Source organism: Vicia villosa, linkage group LG3 (genome assembly GCF_029867415.1).
Source record: "Vicia villosa cultivar HV-30 ecotype Madison, WI linkage group LG3, Vvil1.0, whole genome shotgun sequence".
NCBI lineage: Eukaryota > Viridiplantae > Streptophyta > Magnoliopsida > Fabales > Fabaceae > Vicia > Vicia villosa.
The window spans coordinates 170,358,030-170,376,178 of NC_081182.1; the positions used below are offsets into that span (position 1 = coordinate 170,358,030).

At 36.4% G+C, this 18,149-nt stretch overlaps 3 protein-coding genes across 3 annotated transcripts; all 3 read right to left on the reverse strand.

Moving 5' to 3' along the window:
- Positions 1-5,958: 5,958 nt before the first annotated feature.
- LOC131659371 (uncharacterized) lies at positions 5,959-7,818 on the reverse strand. Its single transcript, XM_058928576.1, has 4 exons — positions 7,608-7,818; positions 6,963-7,518; positions 6,658-6,893; positions 5,959-6,536 (listed from the first exon to the last, which is right to left on the reverse strand). The coding sequence occupies exons 1-4, from the start codon at positions 7,816-7,818 to the stop codon at positions 5,959-5,961; spliced, it is 1,581 nt and encodes a 526-aa protein (XP_058784559.1).
- Positions 7,819-8,481: 663 nt separating this feature from the next.
- Positions 8,482-10,192, reverse strand: LOC131659372 (uncharacterized). The gene is made up of 4 exons (XM_058928577.1): positions 9,796-10,192; positions 9,517-9,710; positions 9,213-9,459; positions 8,482-9,143 (listed from the first exon to the last, which is right to left on the reverse strand). The coding sequence occupies exons 1-4, from the start codon at positions 10,190-10,192 to the stop codon at positions 8,482-8,484; spliced, it is 1,500 nt and encodes a 499-aa protein (XP_058784560.1).
- A 5,383-nt stretch (positions 10,193-15,575) lies between these two features.
- LOC131656911 (uncharacterized) lies at positions 15,576-17,838 on the reverse strand. The gene is made up of 9 exons (XM_058926468.1): positions 17,587-17,838; positions 17,241-17,459; positions 17,028-17,118; positions 16,806-16,944; positions 16,580-16,695; positions 16,374-16,494; positions 16,114-16,284; positions 15,949-16,011; positions 15,576-15,853 (listed from the first exon to the last, which is right to left on the reverse strand). Exons 1-9 carry the CDS (start codon positions 17,684-17,686, stop codon positions 15,638-15,640), a joined length of 1,236 nt encoding a protein of 411 aa, XP_058782451.1. The 5' UTR covers positions 17,687-17,838; the 3' UTR covers positions 15,576-15,637.
- Between the last annotated feature and the right edge of the window lie 311 nt (positions 17,839-18,149).

Below are 18,149 nucleotides of genomic sequence, written 5' to 3' on the forward strand. Positions count from 1 at the left end.
TATTTTTTAAAATAAAAAAACCCATTTAGGATCGGGTAGTCCGAAGCCCATCTAGAACCAGGCTCGAGTAGTAAATCTCGAGCTCATATTACACAGAGCCTTTTTGGCCCATCCCTGAAAAGTCTAGGGCCTGTCAGGGCCAACCCGTTTAGGGCCGAATAGCCCATATTAACATCGCTAGCCATATGCACCAAATAATGGCTACCCAAACAATATTAATCTTCAACTTATGATTAGCATTCTTCACTTTATCTTGAATCTATCTATCTATCTGAAGGATAGAAAAACACTTAGAAAGGGGGGGTTTGAATAAGTGTAGTCTTAAAAACTTGAACGATAAAAATAAATTGCACAGTTTTTTTTATCCTGGTTCGTTGTTAACTAAACTACTCCAGTCCACCCCCGCAGAGTGATTTACCTCACCTGAGGATTTAATCCACTAATCGTAACAGATTACAATGGTTTTCCACTTAGTCCGCGACTAAGTCTTCTAGAGTATCCTGATCACAACCTGATCACTCTAGGAACAAATGCTTAGACACAAGCTAAGACTTTCTTAGAGTATCCTGACCACCACGTGATCACTCTAAATACAACTGCTTAGACACAAGCTAAGACTTCCTAGAGTATCCTGATCAACACTTGATCACTCTAGTTACTTACAAATTAATGTAATCAATTAAGAGTATTACAAATGCTTCTGAAAAGCTATAATCACAACAGTGATATTTCTCTTAACGTTTAAGCTTAATCTCACTAATATATTACAACAGCAATGTAATGAGCTTTGATGAAGATGAAGTTTTTGAGCTTTGAATTTGAACAGCGTTTCAGCAAGTCTTTCAGAATAATTTCGTTCAGAATTAGTAACCTTGCTTCTCATCAGAACTTCATATTTATAGGCGCTTGAGAAGATGACCGTTGGGAGCATTTAATGCTTTGCGTGTTCCGTACAGCTTTGCATTTAATGTTTCACGCTTTTGTCAACTACCTCGAGCCTTGTTCACGCTGTGTCTACTGACGTTGCCTTTAATAGCTTCCAACGTTCCTTTTGTCAGTCAGCGTAGCCTGCCACCTGTACTTTCTTCTGATCTGATGTTTGTGAATATAATATTTGAATATCATCAGAGTCAAACAGCTTGGTGCATAGCATCTTCTTGTCTTCTGACCTTGAAGTGCTTCTGAGCGTGATACCATGAGAACTTCAGAGCTTCTGCTTCTGATCTCAAGTTCTTCTGATGCTTTCATAGACCCATGTTCTGATTCTGCCTTGACCATCTTCTGATGTCTTGCCAGACCATGTTCTGATGTTGCATGCTGAACCTTCTGAGACAAAGCTTCTGAGCGCTGATTTGTGCATACTCTTTATATATTTCCTGAAATGGAAATTGCAATGTATTAGAGTACCACATTATCTCACACAAAATTCATATCCTTGTTATCATCAAAACTAAGAATATTAATCAGAACAAATCTTGTTCTAACAATCTCCCCCTTTTTGATGATGACAAAAACATATATAAATGATATGAATTTGCGATCAGAAAGAGCAGACGGCTAAAGACAAATTACACAGCTATAGCATAAGCATGTGAATATGTACTCGAAGAACTTTAATAATAAAAGACTTCCCTGATTATTTCGGTAGAGACGATCACATAAGCTTTTGTCTTCTGATAATTCATAGCTTCTGACTTCTACTTCCATTGGACAGCTTCAGAACTTAAATTTCTTTAGATCCCTAGAACACTCACAGCTTCTGATTCCTACTTCCATTTAGGACAGCTTTAGAACTTGAATTTCTTTGATCTTCAGAACATTCACAGCTTCTGATTCCTGCTTCCATTTAGGACAGCTTCAGAACTTGAATTTCTTTGATCTTCAGAACATTCACAGCTTCTGATTCATGCTTCCATTTAGGACAGCTTCAGAACTTGAGTTTTTTGGATCTTTAGAACATTCACAGCTTCTGATTTCTGCTTCCCTCGGATAGCTTCAGAGCTTTGAATTTCTTCTTACATCACTTCATGCTAGATTGTATTAGAACATTGTTGAATGTACCAGAGCATCATCAGAGCATCTCTACATCCTGAAATGTTACAGAACAAAACTAAACGACAAAAGTCAACATGAATGAGTTAGAACATAAAATGTGTATCAGAACACAAAATATGTATCAGAGCCATATAAGCCATATAGAATATATCAGATCCAATAGACAATGTATCAGAGCAAATAGACAATGATTTGGATCATATTCTATTATCAGAATTTTTGATCATTCTTCCTTCTTGCTTCTGATTCTGAAGCTTCCTAGCACTCAGCTTGCTTCAAGAATCCAAGAACTTGATTCATCTTGTTGCTTCTTATGTTGATCTTGAATCTTCGATTCCTGCAACAACACAACTTAAAAACATAGAACTTTGCAAGTTCTGTTAGTAAATGTGGAGCCTTTTTACTCGGTAACTGAAAATATTAATCAGATCATTTATCATATATTTTCTCCCCCTTTTTGTCATAACATCAAAAAGCATAAAAGATTCAGAGGTAAAGCAAGAGACAAAAGGAAAGAAACATAAATAACTTTTCATTGATTTCAACAAGAAGGATTACAAAAGAGGAATGCAGGAAAACAAATGCAACAAGGAAAGAAAACTACAAAGACTTAAAGCCTAAGACTCTATCCTACGCAAAGACTGCGCAAACAACTCAAGAACCCTCTGGTCTTCAGTTTGTTCAGCCATGAAAGTTTGAAAACTCTTCATGCCTGTCCAGACTAGAACCTCCACTGTAGGAGAGATCCAAGAGACCAAAGAGGAAGTGAGGGACAGTTCATAGACAGGGAGCTAATGTTGCAAACGGGCTCCTGTGACTCAAGAAGGTCTTCTTCCTTTGGATAAATGTTGATAACAGCATTGAAGAAGAGATCTGTCTTGAAAGAGACTTGGAGAGCCATCCCAAGATATGCTTCACATCCTGTAACTGATTAACCCTTCCATCCGTTCTCATTGAGTTGAAAGAATTCATGATGAACGCTAGGTTGAAGATGAATGAACTAGGGTTTATGCCAAAGAAAAACTTTGTTGGACAAGAGAGAAAAAGAAAGAGAAAGAGAGCCAAGACTTATTGAAAAAATGCTACGAAATGAAGGAATAAATAGAGGGAAAAAGAAGAGGGAAACGTTCGAGGAATATAAAAAAGAAAAGAAGGACAATAAAAGAAATGATGAATGGCATTTAATGTAACATGACGTGAGGAGAGATAATAATTACAAAAGACGAGATTTGCACAGTTACCTAAGTAGACGTCCCCTCAACTGCACGCACGCTTGTCCAGAAATAGTGAACACGTGTTTACCATCTGGGTAGCCAGTTACAGCTGTTTTCCTTTTAAAGAGATTCTGAATCAACTTAGACAATGAAACGTTAGTAATAACTGAATCACAACTTCTAATTGATTTCAATCAAAACTTCTTAAAAAAGATCCAATTTCATTTCAGAAGATACTCATACATAAGATCTTCTCATCTTCTCATTCTGGGCATAAATCCATACTGATATTCTTCAGAATGAACTTAAACCTATCTTCAGCAAGGGGTTTTGTAAAGATATCAGCCCATTGATGGTCTGTATCCACAAAGTTTAAAGATATAACACCCTTCTGAACATAGTCCCTTATGAAATGATGTTTAATCTCAATATGTTTAGCTTTTGAATGTAAAAAAGGATTTTTAGATAAACATATAGCAGAAGTATTATCACAGAAAATAGGAATGTTACTCTCATATATCTGATAATCTTCCAGCTGACTTCTCATCCAGAGCATTTGTGTGCTACAACCAGCAGCAGCAACATATTCTGCTTCTGTTGTTGAGAGGGCAATAGTAGCTTGCTTCTTGCTGTACCATGAGATCAGATGACTTCCAAGAAATTGACAACTTCCAGAAGTGCTCTTTCTTTCTATTGTATCTCCAGCATAGTCAGCATCACAGAATCCTACTAAGTTGTAGTCTTTAGATCTTCTGTAAACTAAACCAACATTAGTAGTACCTTTCAGATACCTTAGAATTCTTTTAACCGCTGTTAAATGAGATTCTCTTGGATCTGATTGGAATCGAGCACACAAACAAACGCTAAAGAGAATGTCAGGTCTAGAAGCAGTTAGATATAGAAGAGATCCAATCATACCTCTGTACAACTTCTGATCTACCTTCTTACTTACCTCATCCTTACCCAGTACACATGTTGGATGCATAGGAGTTTTGGCTTCTTTGCTTTCAGAAAGATTAAACTTCTTCAGAAGTTATTTCACATACTTCGTTTGATGAACATAGGTTCCAACGGAAGTTTGGTTGATTTGAATCCCAAGGAAATACTTGAGTTCTCCCATCATGCTCATTTCAAATTCAGCCTGCATAGACTCAGCAAACTCCTTTCCAAGTGTAGCATTAGATGTTCCAAAGATAATATCATCAACATATATTTGACAAATTAAAATATCCTTTTTAAATGTTTTACAAAAGAGAGTAGTGTCCACTTTTCCTCTAGTGAAATCATTTTCCAGAAGGAAAGAACTCAAACGTTCATACCAAGCTTTGGGAGCTTGTTTCAATCCGTATAATGATTTCTTTAATTTGAAAACATGATTTGGAGACATGGAGTCTTCAAAACCAGGAGGTTGGTGAACATAAACTTCTTCATCTATATAACCATTTAAGAAGGCACTCTTGACATCCATCTGATAAAGAGTGATGTTGTGTTGAGTGGCAAAAGAAATTAATAGACGAATAGATTCTAACCTGGCCACTGGTGCAAAGGTTTCTGTATAATCAATCCCTTCTTGCTGACTATAACCCTGAGCAACCAGTCTGGCTTTGTTTCTTACCACTTCACCTTTCTCACTCAGCTTGTTTCTGAAAACCCACTTAGTACCGATGATGTTAAATCCTTTTGGTCTAGGAACCAAGTCCCATACATCATTCCTTGTAAACTGATTTAGTTCTTCTTGCATGGCAATTATCCAGTCTGGATCTTCTAGAGCTTGATCAACAGAAGTTGGCTCGATCAAAGAAACAAGACCTAATTGACATTCTGCATTGTTCTTAAGGAATGCCCTTGTTCTGATGGGATCATCTTTCTTTCCAAGGATCACATCTTCTGAATGAGATGAGGCAAGTCTAGGTGATCTTCTGACTGTTGGTTCTTCAGAAATCCTTAGATTCTCTAAAGATGCAGCAACTTGATCTTCTGATTCAGTGCTTCTGAGACTGCCAGCTTCTGCAGCTTTGCTTCTTGGTTCTACTGCTTCTGATATATCAATATCAAAATCTGCAAAATTCTCAAACTGCTTTGGTTTTTCAAGACCAAGCTTATCATCAAACCTGATATTGATTGATTCTTCTACAATTAATGTTTCAGTATTGTATACTCTGTAGCCTTTAGAGCGTTCAGAATATCCAAGAAGGAAACACTTTTGTGCTTTAGAATCAAACTTACCAAGATGATCTTTAGTATTCAGAACTAGTAAGAGACCCGTGCTGCCGCACGGGTTATTTTTTAATGATGTTGTGTAGTTGCAGGTTAAATTAACATATGGAATATGAGCATGATGAAAAGATATAACCTGCCAAATAGTATATTGATAGTATTGTAAATGTCATGAAATGAAGAAGTGATAGCCTCCATATGACTTACTTTGGCTTTAACAAAATACCCAAATGTTATAAGCTTAGTACTAAGCAAACAATATGGTACTTTTAATTAAGTGTCAAAATACTAAATGTGTTACAAAAGATGACATTCCAAGATGAAGTTGACATTCCAAGATGAAGTGAATGGATATAACCTGAAAGATAGGAAAAAAACACAATCAAAGTTATATTTAGAATGAATAATACTTGTAAAAGATAAATTACGTGGATAATGGTTTGTTACGAAACAATATCTAACTTCACACCTTTTAAATGTTATGGAACACTTCCTTGAATACAACATTGGTGGTAGAGAGCATAGGTTGTTTCTCCTTGTCATGAATAAGCATCCTTAATCCCTTTTTGGATTTGACCCTTGAGATAGCAACGTACAATTGCCCATGACTAAAAACTTCCTTAGGCAAATACAATCCAACATGGTCAAGTGATTGGCCCTGTGACTTGTTAATAGTCATGGCAAAGGAAACAATAATTGGAAATTGGCGTCTCACCAATTTAAATGGCCATGGAGACTGGGAGGGGGATAAAGACATTCTAGGAATGTAAAAGATGTTACCAATATTTTTTCCAGAAATGATCCTGGCTTCGATGACATGAGCAGCAAGTCTGGTTACAGTTAGTCGTGTACCATTGCACAATCCCTCTGACTGATCTAGGTTGCGCATTAGCATAATAGTGGCCCCAACTTTCAACCTGATTGAATGGTTAGGCAATCCTGACGTTTTAAGAGCGTTCAAAAACTCAGGTGTCACATGCTCATATGCATCAAAGTTAGTGACATCAGATTTATCAATGGAATCACTACTAAAGTATTCTCTCTCTTCACCTACATCATGAAAAATACTAAGATATAGTTAATAATGTTAAGAGAATAAAAGTTATATCATAGTACAAAAGATATTTTGATGACTAACATGTATGAAACGAACTAAGTGGCATATGAATACCTGGAAGAAGGTTTGTGATATATTGGTTGATATCATCAACTACTTCGATCGTTGAAGCTAATATCGCTCGACTTTGAAGATAATTGGAATCAAGATAATTATGAATGAGATCAGGGTAGGTGTCTTCAACAATGGCCTGAATTGGATCTGAAAAGTTTGAAATTATGAACTCATCTGGAATACAGATATCAGCATAACCATCATTAGGTTCACACATGGTCCCATCTCCAATATTTAAAATCCATTCAGAAAAGCTCCTAATTTCATCAGCTGTAGTAGTAGGTGGACCACTTTGCAACCTCATGTTCTTTGTAAGTCTCAATACCTTACAATAATCCCAAATATAAGAAGCATTGATTGTTGCATGGATAATATCAGATCTAGTGCCTCTTGGTATAACCGGAAGAATTTGTCTGAAGTCACCACCAAAAACAACAACCTTGCCTCCAAAAATTTTTGTACATGGATGTGTGTCCGAACTCATGATATCTTTTAAGGATTTGTCCAAAGCTTCGAAGCAAAACTTGTTAGCCATAGGAGCCTCATCCCATATGATTAAATCCGTAAACTTGAGAAGCTCAGCAATATCATCTTTCTTTTCAATGTTGCAAATAGAAGTCTCTAAAGTAGGAACGGGAATCTTAAATCTAGAATGAGCCGTTCTTCCACCTGGTAACAACAAACTTGCAATACCACTTGAAGCAACCGGCAAGACAATTTTCTTTTTGGACCTAAGTGCCGCTGATAAAGTGTTCCACATAAAGGTCTTACCAGTCCCACCATAGCCATATAAAAAAAACACCCCACCTTGTTGCTTTTCTACAGCATCCATGATTTCCTCAAAAATGTTTCTTTGCTCATCTATGTATAATAGACATTTCAAAACAGAGTGTTAACAAAAACATAAATTTGATGTATACACAAATATTTATTCAATAGAGTGATATTACCTGTAAGAGAAGCATACAAATTATCAAAAATTTGTTTTTGATCAACAACCTCATATTGAAGTTCATCGTAAAGTAGCCTATTTCCAGTAAAGGAGACAACAAAATCTTTTGGATATGGCATTGTCTTGAAGTCTTTCAGAGTTCGATTATTATTTTGTAAAAGTGTTTCAATGGCCATAAGTGTCCTTTCTTTGAGCTCGGCATCAGTCATTGTCAGACCTACGACATAATTGGTAAAATATTAATGTGATGCATTAATATAGCAGACAAGCATAATTATTAAATGTTTTATGCTTACAGCATTAATATAGCATTAATATAGCAGACTATATGAATGGTAAAAAAGAATGTGATGCATGCTACTTTTGAAAACTATTCTATACTTAGACCTTGTTAATAATGATATAATGTTATGCATCATAGGCAAAGGTTTTAGTACTGGAAATGAAGTCCTAAAAAAAAATATTGAGTCATTGATTTTCTCCACGTTACATGTTTTATCCCATATATTGCAAGCTACCACTTTCTGCCTATTTCTCACTTGTTAATAGAAATATAATAAACACAGAATGATAAATGCAATGTACGGTAGATTCCCCATTGTGCATACAATATATTGGAAGCTATTAGTAACGTGGCTGCGCAGGTACCGCTCAGCAACTTCAGCATGCATAATGTAACGTGTAAACTGCCTGAGAGCAGTGATATAAATGTTTAAAAAGGTGCCGTATTGTATTTAATGGTTCTAAGACAGAGAATTAAAAATCAATGCATTTACTTGGATGTATTGTTTATAAGATAATTATATGGCTAAAACTGTAAGCTGCAACACGATAATTACATGGATGAAGGGAGCAATATAAATAAGTAATCACTACTGTTTTTGTAAAAATAGAATACCTTGATTTCTTGTGAATGAGCGTTGATCGTAAAGAATGCCATCTGATAAATACTTCCAAGTCTTTCTCCAAACATGTTCGGGTTTATTCATGGAAGAAGATAACAGCATTGTCACAAACAACTTGCGTAAAAAAGGACCGGAACCCCAAAGGTGTGCCTCTTTGATCGCCTCGACAAATTCTCGATCATCTTGTAGAAATCCCATCGCAAAGCATGCGTCCCTAAAAGTTTTAAGTTGTTTTCCATCAACCTTCTTAATGTCATTATAGCATAAAGGACCCTTTGTGACAGTGAGCATCATTCTTAAATAAAACAATTCACCGGTGCTTTGAGGAACCCAAATTAGTCGCCCAATGGTATACCCTCGTTTCCTTGGTTTCCAAGTCCGACTTCTCTTATGATAGACAAATTTAGAAACAAAGTCACCATAAGTTAGTTCTCTTGCTTCCTCATAGGTTTTGTTCGCCTCAAACCAAGCTGTAAACATTGACTCGGTTACACTTGGTTTGAGTAAAACATCACCAACTTGCTCGTAGTCTTTGTAGTACACAGAGTTTTCACCTTCCATATGAAAAAACAGTCTCTCTACAGCTGGCTTCCTTCCATGTATAGAATAAGAAAAAATCCTCCAACATGCTTCACTTGGGGAGATGTATCGACAATCCAAATATTGCTTGATCTCGTCAACGTTGTTTTTGTCCTGACCTTGTATGATTGCAGAAATACGATCCGAACCTTTGTTAATATATTTGAAAAGGTATTTGATGGAAGTACTTTGGTTGCACCATTCCATGTTGATGTGAGCTTCGTATTTCAACAACAAACTTGGATTGTGAGGAACCACATGACCGCTATGAAAGATGATGCCGTTTTTTTCAATTGTGTGTCCGTTGTTTCTTCTCCTATAAACCGGATAGCCCTCGTGGTCCACTATGGTTGTAGGCTGAAATTTCTTAGGATAGAACTTGGTGCACCTGTTATCTTTCATGCAAGGTGAGTTGAGATTTGCCAAACCACAAGGACCATGAACCATGTGAGATTTAACTAAATTGTACAACCGAGGGTGTGTTCTGGGATCGGGGACTTCAGCACTAATGATCTTGTCAATGTCTTCGGGCCTTGGATATTTGTTTGAAGGATGCAAAAACAGCAATATATGGGCATGGGGTAATCCTCTCTTTTGGAACTCAATGGTGTACATATCTAGCATGGGAAAAATAAAAGTAAATTAGAAATCATGACAGCAATGGTATTATTAAGTTTGAGTAAATGGGCAGAAAGAACTCACAAGCCAGAACTTTCCCAAGAACGCCTTTTTTTGTTAAATCTGAAAGCAATTGATCGAACTTGATTTTGAAAACTCTTGAAATAACATCCGGTCGATCTTGAGGCTTCAGATGAAGAGGTCCAAGAACTCTTTGAATTTCCGGCCAATTTGGATTACATGTAAAAGTAATAAACAAATCGGGAAATCCGACTTTACTGCATATAGCCATCCCATCATAGTACAATTGATCCATAAACCTACGGCCGCCAACAAAGGAAGAAGGCAAAACAACTCGTTTACCTATGCTTATTCCTGGTGCTTGACTTTGATCGCCCTCTTTCTCTAATGAGTTGTACTTTGACACCCGAAGCTTTGGTTGATTTTTACGTAGCCATTCTAGTTTCTCGGATTCCAACATTGTGTAACCATCGACCAGGAATTGCTGGAACAACCTTCTAGAAGATAACAGAGTCTTAGCTTCAGCTGACCTTGTTTGAATGCGAAAGGCAAGCCATTCGCGTATTGTGAGCCTATTTCTTATGCTGTTTTCGTTGACGGGCAAGTCTCTATGTGCAACATCAGGTCTATAACCGTCCTCACCATAAGGAAAAATCAAAGGATACTGGTAAGCCATGTAAGCGGCATGTAGTTCGTTGATTCTTTGAAGTCTTCCTCCCTTTGTATGCATTATGATATCCCTCATTTCTGCCGTGTCAATATCACCAACTACCAAAGCAGCCACTTCAGACACAGTTGGTTGATTATACACCCTCCCATCGGTGGATCGGTTGGAAATGAGTCGCAGCTTTAAGTTTGGAGTTTCCACATTATTTAACCATTGTTTAGCCATTTGAAAACTCTTTGCATGAGGATTGAATTCATACAGCATGCTTGATAATCGACTAACAACAGTCGGGTCGAAATCTTCTTTGTTCCTTGATATTGAGAAAAAATGAATGATAAGTAAAAGGATATAAAAACAGTAACAATATTTACAAAATAAAGTATTGTATGGCACAATGACAAGGATGGGTTTCAAGAAATCACCTTAGATGATGCATTCGATTTTCTACCTCATTTTCTGTGTCATAAATATATAACTGAGCAAACTTAGGTTTTTGACCTTGCGGAGGCAACAAACTTCCAATTCGGTGACACGTTTGACCTTGTATCCTTAGTGTTGGAGGGCCACGTCCATTGTTAAATCGATTGTCAACTTTTGCCCCTGGTGACGTGAATGCAAACATCATGTTGTATACTCTGATTTGTTGTTGAAACTTGCGGCTAACTAAACTATCGTGATCAAACAATAGTTTTGCAAGGGTTTCCGGAGGCTCTCTAAGCAGTGGGAGTTCTACTTTCCCGTTCCCACAACACATCATAAACTTTGGGTTGGCAGAATGAGAACTTTTATGCATCCTCTCTTGATACCACATCATCGCTTTACAATAACGGCATTCAATAAGAGGGGATCCGATATCGTAATATTCTACAAAAGCATGAAATGTATCAATATATTAGCAGAAATAGAATATCTAAACAGAAAATAACTTTGTTAAATGGTCGCGGTGTTTAAGAATTGATACCTTCAGAATGGCCTGCAGCATTATCATGAATTGTGAAAGGTGCATCATAATTTTCGTCTTCCGAGAATAACTCATCCTCGGAAAGATATGCTGTAAAGTTATGATAATCTCAAATTAATTCAAGCTCTCTAATATAATCACATGTATTAGGTGGCATTAACACAGTTGGCAATTTCAAGCATTGCAATAGCAGACTATATTAATTTATAAACTTACTTGCAAAAGGGTCATAGTCGCTATCATTGTCGGAGTCGCTATTAAAATCCAAATTGACCGTAGGTGTAAAAATAGGACATGTTGGCTCCATTACACTATTGGGAACATGCGCGGTCCTTGAGACCGGTGTATACTCATCACCACTAACACTGCTCCTTTTCTGTGGTACCTGCAGCCCAGGGACAGATGGTCTAACCACATGGCTGTTGGAGTGAAAATGCAATTCGCATATTAGAGGGTTAATGTTGAAATAAAATGTCAAAGTAATGGTAAGAATTTGTTGATGGCTACCTTGTAACATCTGTATCAGTTGGAATAGACTGCTGCATGTTAATAGTTTGGTTGGATCTCTGTGTATTCAAACTCATAGAAAGGTTAGGATCTGTGGTTATTTTCCTAGGCCTGCCCCTGCCAGGTTTATGGGATGTTGAACACCTATACAACTCTCCAAAATCAGTAAGATGAAACTTACAATTTTTAGGTTATTTGATGGGTAAATTAATTATATCAGCAAATAATTTACCTAGTTAATGGGTTTGCATTGAAGGTATCAGTTTGTGTGGTACTTTCTTGGATATTCGTTGGTGTAGGAAACTTGCTGCACAAGTTAAGCGCCATATTTGGAACTCCAAAGGGATTTTTAGGCCGTCCCCGGGCTGTTTTGGATTCCGGTGCACATCTGTAGACAAACACAATGGGAAAAACATTAGAAATAACCAACTATAGACAGTTTACTTATTAAATATAAACGTTGGTTGTAAGCGGTTGTACTAAGGAAAAAATGATTACGGTAATGTGGCTCTATTAGAAGAACTTCCGGTTGCAACGACGCTTTCACGAAGAGGAAGGGGCTGCTGATTAGTAAAAGTAATATTCTCCTTTAGCGTAGAAGTTGATGCAAACTTTGAGAAAAGATTTGTTCCTAAGGTGCCAATGTGGCAGGTTCTCAAATTTTTAAAACCGTGTCTTGACATGCTAGGTTCTGTCCCTGCATCGCGTGCACTTGGAGTAATAGCAAGTTGATCAACTGGTGTTCTTGTAAGGATGTTTTGGAATGACGGGGTAAGCTCGGACAAAGGTTCTCTCACTGTGTGGAAGGTTGGATTATTAATCATAGTCTCCCCATGAAGTAATTGTTGAGGACTATATTTTTGACGTTTCGACCGGTTTTCTTTCAGAATCAACATTCTTCTTGCTCTAGCCTTTTTTCCCGATGCATTGTGATTAGCCTCCATAATTAGCAACACTTGATTATCTACAACAATCAATAATATTACAATTAATAATCGGTTAATGATGACGGTCTTAGAACAAAGGATTATGAACAACATTTGTTATACAACATGTCATATTATAGTTAGAGGGTACAATGCATATTGTTATGTCCTTGGTTAAACAAAACATCTCTATGACTTACAAAATAGTTGACTTAGAAAACTGCTCCTATCTGAAAGTAAATAACACATTGCATTAAATTCTCAATGGTAGAGAAAAAACACAGCACCTCTATGACTTAGAAAATAGTTGATATAGCAGTAAATGCTATTAATGTGGTAGATGTGCCATACATTAAAGGCTCCAACCAACTTAAGTATGTCTAAAAAAATACCTATAAGAGTTATCTAAAAGAGTTAGTAGATGTTTGAAATTATATGAAGAGAAGCATCGTTCGGGGATATTCAACAAACTTTGTCTAATCACAATCAGAATATATAAGGGATCATTAGAACAACAAATGCAAATCTGAAACAATAAAAGGTACTGCCAAGGAAAGGTTAGCCACACATTTGATATTGATGATAGTGGTAATCATGTTTTTTCCAATTCATTTGATATTGAATGTGGAGTTCATTAGTTGAAGGTGTTGTTTGCTAAAGAACATGTATTATTAATTGTTATTTGTTAAACATTGAAGTCATTTTATTAGCATTCATATATTCCCATAAAGAACATTGTCCCAGTTACATTAGGTAAATTTATACCATTCTGTTATAGTTTCTTCCCTAAAAATAAGATTTGATCGTATCAACTTAATTGTTGGGCATACTAAAAGCACAGGAAGTAACAACAGTTCAGTAACAATGGTAAATGTAGTTTGTTTCTGCCATTTCCAATAGATATTATCAGAGGCATACAAACATGAATAGGTTAGAGATGCACCTGATGAAGTTATATCTTTCTCATCTGTCTAGCTGCTCCCTCAGGCACAATTAAGTTGCCTAACTCTTGCATATATTCGAGATGTTAACAGATGTGAGTTTTTTGTTCAATGCCAAGTCAAGTGCGTAGTTAAAATTCCTAAGAAATTGGTTGTCAAGTTAAGTTAGTTGTTATTGTCCAATTAGTTTCACAGTTAAACCAATTACCATTAAATTGAATAGATGTAAAAGACACCATAATATTTAAAACGAATAGGGACAATGGCCCCCAAAGAGAATTTTATTTCTCATATAATTTTTAGTTGCAGTGAAAAATATGTGGTAACTCATAAGCTGTTTAGGAAATCATCAAATTAGTTGTCTCATAAAGAAGGTAGGTAGTACAACTCATTTAAAAACTAAGAAAAATTGTAATTATAAATTAGACTTGGTTCCAAAAAGTTAGCTTATGCAGACCTACTCTGCCAAGATATCAATACATGCTGCACACAAAGGATCCTAATGTTTAAAGTTACAATACATTAACAACTATATCCTACATGACTTTTGCTTGGCCACATCAAAACATATCATAATTATGAAAGGCTTTTAAAAAAAAATACTGATTTCCTGAAAATGTTTGACTTACCGTGTCAAATTGTACATAGCATTTAATTTAGATGTGACAGCTGCCTCTAGAAAAGTTCCTAAAATGCTGGACTGTGTACTAATGAGCCTGCTGTTCCTGCGCAGTTAAGGACAGTTATAGAGACATGTTGAATGGCCCAATGAGCAATGCTGATAAAGGAAGCTGTGCATTGTACAATAGAGAAATATAAAACTGAAAGGGCTGTTATAAAACACGATAAAACCACCAAATTGGACAGGATAAGTAGCTGTCAATAGACCATTTTCTTGGAACCATACACTTGTGAAACTTAAATATTTAATTCAACATAATAAGCAAAGTTTTTAATTGTAGAATCTAAAACTTAATATTAAGTATATTAAGTATAGTATACCACAAAACAACACACAAACAATTTGAAAGGTAAAAAACGTGCTGGGTCATGGCTATAGCTTGTTTGATTTATTTAGATATGCTGCCCCTACACGAATAGAGGTAGATGAAAAACATCATTTCTGTATTTCTTCCTATAAAACAGCCATGTGGATAACATTGCCTAACTCCTATACATATATGAAGTTGATTTTGTCCTATGCTTTTGGACTGTAATTATCTTTGGCTGACTATTGAGATCATATCTATGATAATATTATAGCATTATCCATATTTTACATTATATATGAAAGCTAATAAAATGCTAACTGTCAAGTACCAAAAAATGCAGAAGGGCCATATTGCTATAAGGTCCTCTCAATAGGTTGGACACTATACTATATATCACTCATTAAGTGTACTGCAAGCATAGGGACGGGTCCAGTAGTCCTCATATAACAACCAACTAACTCAGGCTGTATACTATCAATTTAAAAACATAACTATGGCTATATGCATGTTGTATATTTTCTGCTATATTATATTTAAACTGTTAAATAGGCTAAATGTATATGTGAAAATATCAGCATTGGTAACTTTGTTCCTGTGTTAGAATTTGTTAATATTGCCTATAGAGCAGGAATCTACCTTGCAAGTCAGCCAATTGTAGTTTCATGTAAGGAAACTTTTGTTCTATATACCAGAAATTGATGACAATTTGGAATTATCGATATCAGATTGAATTCAAAAACCGAATGACATTATCAATAAAGGAGTTTTAATAGTACAAAGTCATGGGATAAATATCTCATAATGATAGTAGTTCAGATTTGAGTTCAGTCAGTGGACTATATCCTTACACTTACAAAATGATAGAAACAACAACAAAAAAAGAGACATATTGTTGAAATAAACCCACCAAATCATTCTTTCTTCAAATGCTTAATCTTCTTTCCAGGCTTGGCCTTAGTGGCAGATTGTTTGGGTGTGATCTCTTCAGGCTGAATGACATCATTAATTGAGGTGGACTCTGATCCCCTCTTGGCTGGAGTACTGTTGGAGCTTGCCTCTGGACTCCAACTCGGGTTAGCAGCCGAGTATGGCTCAGCAGAGATTGATTGTTCCGAAGTTTGTGTGAGCTATCAATGGGACATAGAAATGAGTTATTATATTGAAGGAGTTGATATAAAAACTATATTTTACAATAGATCAAATTAAAGTGGGAAGAACCAACTTGGGTTGGATTAAGTATCGGAGCAGTGGTGGAGGTTGCAAGAACGGGCTCCAACTCCATGGTCTGTAACATCATAAAATCAAGTTGATGTTAATCCAAAGAAACTGCTGTCATACTCAAAATGTCTATGGTAGTTCAAAAAGAAGCATGAAACATATGTTGTACCTCATCTGGGGTGAGGTATTTGTCAAACTTGGCGTAAAGGCCCTCCTCGTTAAGTATTTTCACGATGGAGAATTGTCGGTACTGTTGTTGATACTTGACACGAAAGACAAAGGCTTTATTCAACAAAACATCTAGATGAGCAGGCCAAATCTTAGGGTTGTCTTCTCCAGCCTATTAAAAAAATAAGTTACAACTATAGTATAGATATGCGAGTAAGTGGCTTAATGTAAAAAAAGGGAAATGCCAATGACAAATCTCACCTCTTTCATAATCTGTCGTAATTCCTTAGCAGTCTTTTTTGTATAAGGAATGCAGTCCTTATCCCAAAAAACAAAGGTTTCCTTGTGATCAGCATAGACGACTTCAACCTCTACTTTGAACCTACCATGAAAAATGAGGTTAAGATCATAGAGTCATATCCTAGTAAGCTATGCAATTGGGTAGAAGGGCAAGAATAAGTGCTCACTTAATAACAGGTTCCGAATCAGTGTTTCCAGATGACCCAGCATATGACTCAAAATACCAGCCATTCTTGGATGCTTTGAAACCGACGGTAGTGCCAATAGTCGTTGCGTAAGAATCCTGTAGCATTGAAGAAAATGGAAATCAGAATTGGAGCAATAATGGGGTGCTAATGACTTTGAAAGAAGCATTTTATTGAGAAAATCACAAAAATGTGAAATCAGCCTAACCTTTCCTAGTGCAGCAATTGCTTGGATAGTTTTGACCTCACTCAAGTTAGTCCAGAAATTGTTTGCAGATTGAATGGAAGAATCGCATGTCAATGATTGGGATAGTGCAGGTATACCGGCTAAAACATTAGCTCCAAAACTGAAGAATAGGTATTTCATAAACTATGAGACGCTTTTGAAACACATAAATTGATGAATAATGCAGTTAAGTGGATACATTACCTAGCTTTGAATTCTGCCACTTGTGGATGGTCCAAGTTAATGAGGAGCCTTGAGCCGTTCCATGCATTCGAAAGAGACGGCAAACCGGAAACTATAATGGAATGCGATGGTTTGTAAGAAGGACAGTGTAAGTTATTCATTGAAATATTGAACTAAACATTCAAGTAGTTAAATATAAACAGCAAGAAGAGAGAGTTGTTAACAAAGTGAGACCTCCATTTGGCTTGCACCAAGCATGGGTTAAAAGGATAATTGTAGGACCAGAAATGTTGTTCGGGGTAGTGTAGTTCAAGAATTGCTTGCCGTAAGCTTCCCATAATGCCACCTCAATAACATTCCCTTCGACATCACGCAAGGTAATATTGACGCAAGATTTCCTACCACCACCGCCGCTTTGTGTCTTGACAACATCCTGCAGCACCCCTATGACATCTGAAATTTATGAAGCAAAAACAACTATATTAACAACTTAACATATTCATGGATATGGTGACTTTAGAGAAGGAGAAACAAATACGAAAACCATATGAAAAAATGAATTAAAAGAGTGATATGTCACCATATAAGATGTCATGCTTGTAGTTTCCTTTGAGAAAGTCTTCAATAGGATGGAAAATGTATTTGTGGGTTGGTATGTCGGGTAACGCTGCCTTAGTCATCGTAGTCCCTCCGTTGAAGATGAGCTTGAGTGGGTGAGAACATACTTTTAAAGGACCTTCGTTGTCAATGGGCTCTCCATTATACACAATATAAGTGTCATGCTCCTTCACTTGTTCAAACCAGTCTTTGAAATCTCGGTTCCAAGTGGTGACGTGAATCTTATCACCCTGCGATTTGCATCACGTAATTTAGTTCATTAACCATAAACAAAGAAGAATGCGTGTTTGTTGTTTCCGATTAACACAAATAGAAGATGTTCGGACAGAAATAAAATGATAAAAAGATATAAAAGCACAATAATACAATGATTAGAATCTTGTGAAAAATGATACCTTTACATCTTGAATAACCATTTCAAGGTGTTGATGGCCATTTTTCTCAGACACAACCCAAAGATCAACAACCCTAATGAACATTTTCCATACTTGGTTCCCCTTGACCAGATCGTTTATGAGAATGGGA